Source organism: Squalius cephalus, assembly GCF_949319135.1.
Source record: "Squalius cephalus genome assembly, chromosome: 1".
Classification (NCBI taxonomy): domain Eukaryota; kingdom Metazoa; phylum Chordata; class Actinopteri; order Cypriniformes; family Leuciscidae; genus Squalius; species Squalius cephalus.
In genome coordinates this window covers 27,824,829-27,838,052 of record NC_137122.1, presented here as the reverse complement: position 1 = coordinate 27,838,052, position 13,224 = coordinate 27,824,829, and the positions used below count along the sequence as shown (strand labels likewise).

Here is a 13,224-nt window from a genome sequence, read left to right as displayed (position 1 = left end):
GATTCTTTAGGGTCTAAATTAAAAGTTTGTAATATACTTTAATTAAAAATTCTCATTAGTATTGTAAGAAAACACTAATTTTCCCTGGTCAAAAACAGCTCTGTTTTCAGCACGCCGTTTAAGTGCATGTGTCTTTAAATTAGTGCTGCACGATTAATCGTATCGCAATCACAATGTCAAGCCTACGCGATTATATGACGCAAAATGCTGCGATTTTTATATTAAATAAATTTGCGCTGTTAACGCAATTAACGCAGCATCTGTTAATTTTTGGCATCCTTTAGCTAGTGTTACATGATTCCCGCTCTTATTCATGCAAATGCTTTTAAACCATTCATGCGCGATAAGACAAAAAAAGAATGCGCTGTCAGTGAATGTCCTCCTGACACACACACACGACCCACAGATAGACGCAGTATCAAGTATACTTCTCTTTCGCGGTAGAACGAACAACACACATGTATGCCAAAATGAATGCGCTGCCTGTGAATGTCCTGACTGTGACACACAGAAAGACTCGCATGGCACAAAACAGCATGCCAGAATACAGTTCTCTTTCGAACTTGAACGAACAATAACACACACAATTATGCCAAAATGTCTTTTAGTCGAGTATCTTCATAACATAAGAGTAGTCTTATTATGAACGTGAAGAGTTGTGACTCACAACTCTTCACATTCATAATAAGAGACTCGTGAGAGAATGAGGCGCGTGTGAGATCCGTGTCTCTGACAGCAGCGGCTGGTCTTAAAGGGACAGTACACAGTAGCCACTAATTATATCTGTCGCTAAAGTTAATCAAAGAACAAAGGGAACAGAGAAAAACTCTCACTGCTCTTGACTAAAGAACTTTTTTCTTTAGGCAGATTACCACTAATCTGTGTGTGCATTTTTTTTCCTTGAGAACCAAGCAAGTTGACCATTTGTTTATTATATCGCAATATTGACCTCAATTATCGCAATATGACATTTTCCCCAAATTGTGCAGCCCTACTTTAAATGATAATGAGCTTTGCTCACCCCACCCCTCTGTTCTGTGGGCGTTTTGCCACAACAACACACGTGGAGTGTTGCCTTGACAACAGTTGAGGGTAACGTTATATTTTGAAGATTGGCAGCGGGAGTCTCTGAGGACACTGTGCAACCGTATCAATTTGAACCGGAGTTGGAAAACAGGACGTTTCTGAATGGTTGGTTAACGTAATGTCACTTTGATCTATCTTTGTGTGTACTGGCAGGGTAGAGTAGTGAGATACGAACGCTATGTGTTTACTGATGTATACGTTAGTTCATTGACAGATTGATGTTACAGCTAATGGTCATGAAAAACTTTTTTCCGGTAAATGTAGGCTTGTCAGTGATGCGTAACGTTTATCTATGCAGTGTTAGGTACAACTGTCAGGGCTGAAGCACTAACATTTTACTGATCTGTTCAAAAAATAACCAGTCTGTGAGACAATGACAGTCATTAGACACAGTAACAACACATACTCAGACAGGAGCTAATACCTTTTTCAATGTTCTCGTTTATAAAGCACTCTGGTGAAATGATTCACCCAAACATGAAAGCATTGCTGCTGCGCGGACTATGATGACAGACAGCTCGCTCACGAGCGAGGGCGGGTCTGTGTTGAAACGCTGCTGTCAATCAACAATCGTGGGAGGGGCGTCGATTTTGTGACGTCACAAAATCGAACAGCTTGATTTGAGAGAGGGGAAAACAAGGAGATTTAAAAAAAAACCACTGTATGGATTTTTATCCTTTTATGATGGTTGTGTACAGGCATTGCCAACACACATTTCAGTACTATCAACTTGTAAAAGTGCATGTACCATTATATGACCCCTTTAAAACTGAATCGGTCATCGTGATTCAGTCCAGACGCTACACGTTATACTGTATATGGACCTTGGAAAGTGTAATAGTGTAATAAATGTCATTAGATTCTTTCCTCTTATATTAATGTTTCTTTTATGTTTCTTATTATCTTATAATAATTGTTTTGTGCACTATATAGTTGATTTATAAATGCTGTATGTTGTCATAAATTAACAGGATTTTTATTTCTCTGTATTTTATCAGGTTTAAATTATATTATGATGAAGAAATGAAGTCTGCAGTGAAATTCCTGCTGGATCTCAGTGTTGCTGCTGTAGAAAATGTCACAGTTACAGGAACAAGATTCTCTACTCTGCTGTCGTCTGTGTGCAGTTACAAAACCTTCCCTTTTGATGAAGAGTGGGATGATTATAATCCTTATCGGAGTGATTTCCTGTTGGATCTTTACTCACATGTGAAGAACTATGAGACTCAAACAGGCAGGAGTTTCCTTCCAGCATTACAGTCAATTTTCCAGTCACCTGATGTCTGGATCATAGATCTCTCAGAGAGAAAGACCTCCGTCCTCCTGGAAGTGCTGAAACTCCAGACAGAGAAGAAACCAGTAGAGCTGAGAGGATGTTCAGAGGAAGAGAGTGAAATGAAGAGTTTCCTTCAGTGTCTGTCCTACATCTCACAGCTGAGGTACCTGAACTTTTGGATATTCACTTGCCTATTCTAGATCTATGGAAGTAAAATAATGTCAAATGTTTTTGAAACAAAAAGCCTGTTGAATTGCACTACTTGAAAAAAAATAGGCATTGCATTAACCATGCTTGCATTTTAATGCATTGTATTTTTAGGGCTTGCATTTTTATGGGCTGAAATTCAACATGGTTGAATATTTAAGCTGTGAATATTTCAATTAAAAACATTTCAAACACATTTTCATTATTAAAAATTAAATAATCCATATTCACCTTTCATATTTCACTTCCAAAATATTCAAACTGTTTAAAAATACAACCTATAAAATTCAACAGGCATTTTTCGGTCCATTTTATTTCACTTTGCAAATTCGCTTCCACAAATTCAGTGGTTCAAATTCGACAGTAAATTCAACATTGACATCCAGGAACTGCAGGAAAAGCAATAGATTACCGAGCATACTCTCCATCTGCTGTTAGTCGATCTCACCAACAGGAGGTGCAAAAGCGCTTGTTGTTGACGAAGACCAGCAACAGTCAGAGCAAGCCATTTATTCATAAAATGAAAATGATTATCTGTGTCAGTATATATGCGGAAAAGATGATAAAGACACAAAAGCTGTGTTTATGTTTCATTCAATAACTTCATTGTTACTTTCCCTGTGTAGCCTACATGTCATCAGCTTTCTCTACCATGAACGGGATTATAGTCGGTTTCCCTCAATACCTCATACTCAAGGATTCCCCTTCCGTCGGGACAAAACGCTTAATGTAGCTTTATGGACTAATACAGTGATATAAAAGACCAAGCTCGCACCTTATTGGGAATGTAGGCTGTAGGCTACTATATAGGCTACAGGCAAGCAGATGGACTCAGAATATGAACTTAACGCGCAAAGTTTCATGCTGAGCGTTTCGTAAAATACTGGCACAAAATCAACACTTAATCATTAATACTAACACTTTCTTTTCTCTTTTCTTTTCTCCTCTTCTCTTCTCTTTTTCTCCTCTTCTCTTCTATTCTCTTCTCTTCTCTTTTTCTTCTCTTCTCTTTTTCACCTCTTCTCTTCTCCTTTTCTCCTCCTCTTCTCTTTTTCTCCTCTTCTCTTCTCTTCTCTTCTCTTCTCTTCTCTTCTCTTCTCTTCTCTTCCTCTCTCTCTCTCTCTCTCTCTCTCTCTCTCTCTCTCTCTCTCTCTCTCTCTCTCTAGGCCTATATAGTATAGTATAGTAGGCTATGCCTACGTGTATTGCATTAGCTTAAACTGGGAAGAGTCATAGCACTTGCATATTCTTGTCCTCCTATTGTTAGTTTAACTGTAAATCACTTTGGATAAAAGCGTCTGCTAAATGACTAGCCTAATAAATGTAAAATTGGCTTGACATTGGACATTCGCACATTTAGGAACCGTCTCCAAAGTTGCATACAACATTGGCATACTCGTTTCTAACTTCAATAGCAAACTTTAATTTGTTTTGAATAAATATCAAAAATCCAAAGGGTGCGCAGTATGCCTGACACTAAATGAACACTTTACAGTTGGTTTTATGACTGTAAGTCGTTCTATTCAAATGCTATTGAAGTTAGAAACGTGTATACCAATGTCGTATACACTTTAGAGATGGTCCCTAAATGTGCGAATGTCCAATGTCAAGCCAACTTTATGCCAGTATATCACTGGGAAACGCTCAGCATTAAGCTTTGCGCGTTATTCTGAGTCCATCTGCTTGCCTGCGAGTTTGGTTTTTAATATCACTGTATTAGTACATTAAGCTACGTTAAGCGTTTTATACAGTATGTCCAGCAGGGGAATCCTTAAGTATTGAGGGAAACCCTAATAGCCTGCATGCAGCACATCGCCACAATATAAAGTTAAGGCAACTAAACAACCAAGAGAAATATATGTCAACCTCAAAAATGTAACATTGGATCTGTATATCCGCATCGGGGAATAACATTATAATCTTGTTCACGGTAGAGAAAGATGCATGTAGGCTACACAGGAAAAGTAACCGTGAAGACACTGAATTTAACATAAAACCGCCGTCATAATAATCACAAATACACTTACATTGCTGTTAAATGAGTTTTATGAATGAATGGCTTTCTCTGACTGTTGCTGGTCTTCGTCAACAACAAGCGCTTTTGCACCACCTGTTGGTGAGATCGACTAACAGCAGATGGAGAGTATGCTCGGTAATCTATTGCTTTTCCTGCAGTTCCTGGATGTCAATGTTGAATTTACTGTCGAATTTGAACCACTGAATTTGTGGAAGCGAATTTGCAAAGCGAAATAAAATGGACCGAAAAATGCCTGTTGAATATTATAGGTTGTATTTTTAAACAGTTTGAATATTTTGGAAGTGAAATATGAAAGGTGAATATGGATTATTTAATTTTTAATAATGAAAATGTGTTTGAAATGTTTTTAATTGAAATATTCACAGCTTAAATATTCAACCATGTTGAATTTCAGCCCATAAAAATGCAAGCCCTAAAAATACAATGCATTAAAATGCAAGCATGGTTAATGCAATGCCTATTTTTTTTTCAAGTAGTGCAATTCAACAGGCTTTTTGTTTCAAAAACATTTGACATTATTTTACTTCCATACAGATCAGTTTCACTTCACTGTATCTGAATCTGTTTATGAAAATATATGTTATATTAATTTTAAAATTGTTTTCACAATTAGAGTTTTAAATTATTTTTTTTCCCTTTCATCCGATGCACTTATTAAACTATTTATAACAAAGGAAGCTGAAATTTGCTTTCAAGCACAAATAGAATTTCTGCGTTTTTGTCTTTGTCAGAATTTTGTGATCATTTATCTCTGTTTATAGTATTTTTTTCTTTGGGAAACAGGTTTGACTATATGTATATCAGTGATGAAGTGAAGTTTCTTCTGAGACTCTCCACTAAAGCAGCAGAGACTGAGACACAGACAGGAGAGCAGATGCTGAAACTGTTATCATCAGTCTGCACCTACACATCTTTTCCTTATCAATGGACTGACAGAATTAAACAGAGTGATTTCCTGCTGGATCTTTACTCACATGTGAAGAACTATGAGACTCAAACAGGCTGGAGTTTCCTTCCAGCATTACAGTCAGTTTTCCAGTCACCTGATGTCTGGATCATAGATCTCTCACAGAGAAAGACCTCCGTCCTCCTGGAAGTGCTGAAACTCCAGACAGAGAAGAAACCAGTAGAGCTGAGAGGATGTTCAGAGGAAGAGAGTGAAATGAAGAGTTTCCTTCAGTGTCTGCCCTACATCTCACAGCTGAGGTACCTGAACTTTTGGATATTCACTTACTGTACCTACTTCTCAATCAGTTTCACTTCACTGTATTTTGAATCGGTTTGAATCTGCGCACATTTTATGCCTACAAGCTCAATTTTAAAAGTCAACAAAACTATAATGTATTTACGTGATGTACAGTACAAGATTGCAAAAGTGACCAAACTTTTATCTATTTTTCTTTCAATTAAATTAATGTACAATTCTTTAGTTTAATAATAGCAATGGCACAGCAGGGCAAAATGAAAGATTATAAAGGGTTACGTTTATTATACATTTTTCCAATATGTTTAGACTTTATTCGGTTCCACTTTATGTGGATAGTCCACTTTAGACGTTCTACTAAATATAAGTAACTTTGCAACTACATGTCAACTAACTCTCATTAGAGTATTATTAGACTGTCAGTAGAATGTTAGTTTATGGTTAGGTGTTAGGGTTCAGGTTAGTAGAATAAGTTGACTTGTATTTGCCAAGTTACTTATAGTCAGTAGAATGTCAGTTGGGGGAGCATCACCATAAAGTATTAGCAGATATTAATCAGACAGTCTACTAATACTCTAATGACAGTTAGTTGATGTGTAGTTGCAAAGTTACTTATAGTTAGTTGAATGTCTAAAGTGGACTATCGGAAATAAATTGTTACCCTTTATTCATGTTTAGACTTTATTTCAAGCTGTAAAACTATGAATGTAAAACTAAATGTATCTTGCAGCACAGGGTGAAGTCAGTATGTACATTAACAACAATTTGGGACAAATTTAATATAATTGAAATAAGTCTGTTCAGTGGTGCGTCAGGATTATGAACAGTGTTGTATCTGTGCGGACAGACGTCGAGTGACGCTGCCGGTGTTCGTACACTCATAGAAAACAATGTGTTTCTATTTTAAAGACCCATCGCTGCGCTTCTTATTCAGTGTGTGTGAGCCCTTTCAGAGTTCTGTGTAATGTCTATTCATATGTGCCGACTGGACCAATCAGACACATAATTATTCATTATATTTCATTAATATTTAAATATTCATATATCCCTTGAGCTAAATTGCTACACATATAACATTTTAATTTTCTTTTGTAAACAGGTTTGACTATATGTATATCAGTGACGAAGTGAAGTTTCTTCTGAGACTCTTCACTAAAGCAGCAGAGACTGAGACACAGACAGGAGAGCAGAAGCTGAAACTGTTATCATCAGTCTGCATCTACACATCTTTTCCTTATCAAGAGACTAACAGAATTAAACAGAGTGATTTCCTGCTGGATCTTTACTCACATGTGAAGAACTATGAGACTCAAACAGGCAGGAGTTTCCTTCCAGCATTACAGTCAGTTTTCCAGTTACCTGATGTCTGGATCATAGATCTCTCACAGAGAAAGACCTCCGTCCTCCTGGAAGTGCTGAAACTCCAGACAGAGAAGAAACCAGTAGAGCTGAGAGGATGTTCAGAGGAAGAGAGTGAAATGAAGAGTTTCCTTCAGTGTCTGCCCTACATCTCACAGCTGAGGTACCTGAACTTACATGCTTTTGATTGTTGATTTAGCTCTCAGAGACCCAGACATTGATATTCATGATGTTATTTTATTTCATGATGTATAGTTATTTTTCATCATTAAACATGTCTTAGGAAGGCATTGATGAGAACATTTATTTTGTTTATGTACTTTTTGGATTGGGATGTAATCTGGAAAAACATTGCTAATTTACTATGTTGATTTTTAATACATTAAGTGAAAGTTTTGAATTCACAAAACAATTCATTGCGCACATCAATATGTAAAATACTATATTACAATCAGTAAGGACAAATTCAGGAAAAGTTTAGAAATTTGATTATTTAAAACCAAGAACTATTAAAAAAAACTGCAATAAAAAAACTGCAATAAAAGGTAAGGAATCTGTCCACGACTGTTGGACCAAATAGATTTATTTTAGAATAAATTTTGTCACTTACATTCTGAAAGTACATTTTTCTCCATTAATTGTTTGGTTTTAGCAGTTTTTTTCCATTGTCTGGTATAATCAAAATAATAGAAATGCTCTTCTCTGAATATTAGGGTAGTCCTTATCAAGTCCAATTTTTTTTTGTGCAAAATGTTAGTGTCTTAACCTTTTAAACTGTTCCTTTTAACTTCAAAATTAGAAATATGCAAAAATGTTGACAAATAAATGATATTTAGAGGTAGCTCAATCATGTGGAAGATTGCCTATGTTAAGCTGTGTGGCGTTATTGTGATATGCAAGTAATATTAAAAGTTGCTGCAAATGAACTACATTTTATTGAAATCAGAGCAACACTGACATGACAACAATGACAACAATCTCAAAAAAGCCCAAAGTTTTCAACAATCCCTCATTTCTGATGCTCAGCAGCCAGTGTTGACTTTTTGCAGTCTGGATAGATCCGTCGGTGATCTTCCACCACATGAAGGAGAAACTACAATTGTTCTTCAGAGTGTGTGAGATAGCCATTGTATTCTTGAATCAGAGTCACTCCTCTCTCGGCGTGATCATTGACTACTCATTGCATGGTTGCCTGTGCCTCCTGATAATCTGCTTGATTCGGCCAAAGTTCCGGGTCAATTTCAAGGAACATAATGTAATTTTTTAAACCAAAAAAATGTGTTCTAAACCCAAACAATAACCAAGGTGGTCATCAATAGAAATATGTATTGATTGCACCAGGAAAGGTAAATCTGCTAAACCCGGTCATGGATGGATTCATTTGGATTTAGTTTCTACAATAAGTAAACTGAGATATGTATCTAAAATACATATTTAGGAATATATGGTGCATTAGATGCTTTTATGGAGATTTAAAAAAAAATGTTACTAGCCAGGTACAATACCAAATCAAATGATCTGTTTTTACGAAAATCATCAAAATCTCAGAAAGTTTAAAGCTATTGAGCAACCAGTAATTATTATGTTACTGCCATAAAAATTGGCATGCTGTATTTTCTTATATAAAGGAACAATTTGGAGGGTTAAGAGCATGACAATTGGATACTTTAAAAATAAGGACCACCCTACTGAATATAACTGTGGGCTATGTAATGTAGTATTTTAATCTTCATCCTTCCCTCACGTTTTGTAACAAATCCTTCCCTCGCTGGTCCGAAGCCCTAAAATGATACTTTTTTTTTTTGTCCAGAAAACTTATTTTATTAAATTTTGATATGTTTCTATTTTTTAATGCAATTTTTTTCGGTGAGATTTTTATTTTTTATTTTTATGTACCTTTAAATGGCCCCTGTTATGGATTTTTGAAAATTACCATTCATGTAGACTAGAGTGTAACATAGCTCTAAGTGAATGAAAACATCTTGCAAAGTTTTAAATCTGAAAGTGCACCGTATATAAAGTTATTGTCTTTCAAAAGTAAGAGTCGACTCTGAGTCAGTGAAATTAATTGTTTTTCAAATGAGTCATAAGCCGTTTCGTTGTGATTGTAGCGGCCCCTTGGATTTATTGATCAAGATGCAGAGAGTTTCAAACGTGTGTCAATATATTTCTTCCTCTCAATGAGCACCATAAGCACCATGAAAACTACAGAAGAAAACAGAAGAAATACAAAATGCTTCTATGTAGCTTAACAAATAATTTGCACATAAATCGTGTTCTTATATTAATCATGTTTACACCCAATACAAATCATTTTAACATTTTACCAATATGAAATGTTTTTTAAGCCTTTATGACAAATAAAATATCACATGCTTCTTTTAAATTAAATGCATTATAGTTGTTCACAGAAAGAATATATTGTTTTTATATTGATGAAATGTGCAATTAACCCATAAACAAATGAAGTAATGACATTCTCTTTTCCTTAAACAAAATCTCTTCTGATAATACACACTCCACACATTTTCCTTCATACCTCATTCCGGTCTCCAAGGGCGCTAATCAAAGAGTTTCCGCCATCAGCTAGCATACTCTCTAGCTCGACACACCCTCACAGTTCAGAGCTCTTAGAAATAACGTACGAACAATACAAAAATAATAAAGTAAATCACAATGTAAACTCTTTCTTTACAAGATTCAAATGGATGAACATGATAAACAACTAACGTGTTTACAAGTTTTTACCGTTCTTCCGACGACGCGTGAGCACCACATTGTGAAGAGAGAGTAGCAGGAAGTTTAGCATCACAAAAAACATCAGAAGAAGAAAAAAACTGCGCTTTTCAAAATAAAATCAGAACAGACAAGGTGACACTGTAGAACTACAGTGTCTTATTAACATATAAATATAATACTGTGTAGGAGAATATTAATGCAGTTTATCAGACATTTACACTCCCACCAAATCCTAGTACAATGAATGAACAAATATACAAGGAGTAAATGAATTGTACAGGAATTCTTGACTCTAAGAAATGAATGGCCTGAAGTTAAGCTATCAGAGGTGTAACTATATAGCATCATGCATAATAAAGCAGTGTGCAGTGTTGTCAATCCCTTTCTTCTAATCAGTTCTCAAGGAGTAGCACCAATTTTTTGATTGGTCTCTCAATAACTGAGGGCTTGGAGGGAGGATCTTGTTTTTTTATGAGGTTTTCTCTCCCCAACTTGCACTTTAACTCGACGAACTAAGCCATCACTTCTTTGAACAGTCTCAATCACTCGTCCAAGTTGCCACTGATTTCTTGGGAGGTTGTCGTCTTTAATAATGACAATATCATTCACTTTGAGGTTGCGCTGAGGTGAGTGCCTGAGGTGAGTGCCAAATACCCCAGGAGGAGGAAGAGCAACTTTAGATTTCATCTAAATTTTGAGTTTTGAATTAAATTTCATTTCAATGAGGTGATTCGGTGTTATAGGCTCCAGTGCCTGAGGATCATTGATTCCATCCACTGTTAACGGACGGCTGTTAACAATAGCCATGGTCTCATATAGCAGTGTTCTGAGGGAGGCGTCATCAAGTCGACCTGGGCACTGTGCAAAGGTGGCATTCAGCACATTTCTAACAGTTCTGATCTGGCGTTCCCAGACACCGCCTGCATGACTGTCAGAGGGAGCATTGAAGACAAATTCGCACTGCTTCTCAGTCAGAAAGATTTCCAGTAGCTTAGTGTCACATTGCTTAAGTGCTTCCTTGTGCTCATTCCTGGCGCCAACAAAATTAGAGCCTTGGTCACAGCGTAGTTGTTGAACAGCTCCTCTCAGGCTGATGGAGCATCTCAATGAGTTGATGAATGAGTCTGTTGACAAATCTTCGAGCATTTCAATATGAACAGCTTTAGAGTATAGACATGTGAAAATCAAGCCGCGAGCTTTCTTTACAATGAAAGGGCCGAAACAGTCCATGCCACTGTATGTGAAAGGTGCTGAGGCTTCGACGCGTTCTTTGGGAAGTTCGGCCATTTTCTGTCTCTCTGTCGGCCGTTGCAGTTTCCTGCAAAACACACAAGTGTGTATCAGCTTAGCAACCAACTTGCTCCCACCAATCACCCAGAATCCATTGGCCCAAAGCTCCATTAAAGTTTGGCTTCGACCCTGATGGCATGTCTTAGCGTGGAAATGAGACACAATCAGCTTGGTGATGTGGCTGTTATTTGGTAGGATGACTGGGTGTTTGACTTTTTGACAGAACGATGACTGTTTCAATCTCCCACCAACACGGAGGAGTCCTTGAGACCAGATAGGGTCGAGACGGAAAAGAGAGCTTGAGTTTGGAAGGTCTTTTTTACCCTGAAGCATCTTTATCTCCTGGGGGAAGGCTTGCTGCTGTACGATCTTAATCACTTCGTCTGCAGACCTTCTCACGCTCCTTAACAGTCACATACTCACTGTGTTGTTTCTGTTTAGACCCCAGCCTCTTGATTCTTGCCACCACCTTAAGAATTGTTGTCCAGGAGGAAAACTGACTCGCCTGAGGATGTCATTGTAGTTTTTGACTTCTGTTGCAAACACCTGAATTGTCTTGACTTCAGGATCACCAACGAGTAATTCTGATGGAGCGCTAGGTGTTAGAAGTAATTCACACTCCCAGAGAAACTTCGGTCCTCGCAGCCAGTTTGTTGAATGAATGTCTGAAGCACGAAGACCTCGAGAATCATGATCTGCCGGGTTTTCTGCGGTGTCCACATAGTGCCACTGACTGGGATCACTGTTATCCCTTATCAGCTGAACACGGTTCGCAACAAATATGTGGAACCTACGGGCATCATTGTTAATGTACCCAAGCTCAACTTGTGAATCTGTCCAGACAACCTCTTCATCAATCTTTGTCAAGTTCACCTTTTAACATGACACTGACTTTCGTAGAAACCACAACTGCCGCGAGTTCTAGTCTCGGGATACTTGTGACCTTTTAGGGTGCAACCCTTGCTTTTGCCAACACGAGACTGCAATGGACTTCCTTGTCATTTTTGTACCTAAGGTAATAACATGCACCGTATCCCATGCAGCTGGCATCTGAAAAATGATGCAACTCTGCTCTGGCAATGTTATAGAAGTCATATGGGTGGTAACATCTCGGAATTGAAACCTCTTTCAACCTGTGAAGCCCATTTATCCACTCCTCTCACCGTGGCCTCATATCTTCTGGAAGTGGATCATCCCATCCGATGCCTCTGTGACACAGCTCTTGAAGTATACGCTTTCCAGTTAGGCTGAATGGAGCGATGAATCCAAGTGGGTCATAAAGAGAGGCAATGACAGAAAGGCAACCACGCCGGGTTGAAGGCTGATCTTTCAAGCTGCTGTTAAAACTGAAAGTGTCAGTTTTAATCGACCATTGAATGCCGAGTGCACGCTCTGATAGGGTTGGATCCAGTCCTAGAGGTTTGACGGTTGCTGGTCTTTCTGAGGGATCTAAGCAGGAGAGGGCTGCTTCCTCATTTGAGTTGAATTTATGGAGGCGTGGCCTCCTCTTTTGCACAACTCCTGTGACTCAGTGATCAGTTTCTTGGCTTCCTCAACCGATGGGACGCTGACTAACCCGTCATCAACATAAAAGTTTTTCTCCACAAATGTTGATGCTAGTGGATAGGTAGCTTTGTGTTCCCGTGCCAATTGTTTCAAGCCAAAATTGACACATCCTGGAGACGAGACCGCTCCGAAGAGATGAACCGCCATCCTGTATTCCTGTGGTTCCTTCTCCAAATCTCCACCTTCCCACCAGAGGAATTTCAGATAATTGCGGGATTCAGGAGTGACGGAGAACTGATAAAACATTCTTTCGATATCACAGATGATCGCTATGGCCTCCTTCCTGAAGCGGTAAAGAACTCCTACCAGAGGATTGATAAGATCACACCCAGTTAGTAGAGTGTCGTTTAGAGAAATACCATGGAATTTGTCTGGTTTTCTGGGGTGATAGATGCCGTGATGCGGAAGGTACCACTCAGTCTCTCCCATAGATGTTGTAGGGGCAGGCTCTGCATCATC

General features: G+C 38.0%; 1 protein-coding gene across 1 annotated transcript; it reads left to right on the top strand.

The window, feature by feature from the left end:
- The first annotated feature begins 5,396 nt into the window (after positions 1-5,396).
- Positions 5,397-9,976, top strand: LOC307158354 (uncharacterized protein). Its single transcript, XM_079870843.1, has 2 exons — positions 5,397-5,813; positions 6,911-9,976. The coding sequence occupies exons 1-2, from the start codon at positions 5,401-5,403 to the stop codon at positions 7,362-7,364; spliced, it is 867 nt and encodes a 288-aa protein (XP_079726969.1). The 5' UTR covers positions 5,397-5,400; the 3' UTR covers positions 7,365-9,976.
- Positions 9,977-13,224: the final 3,248 nt, after the last annotated feature.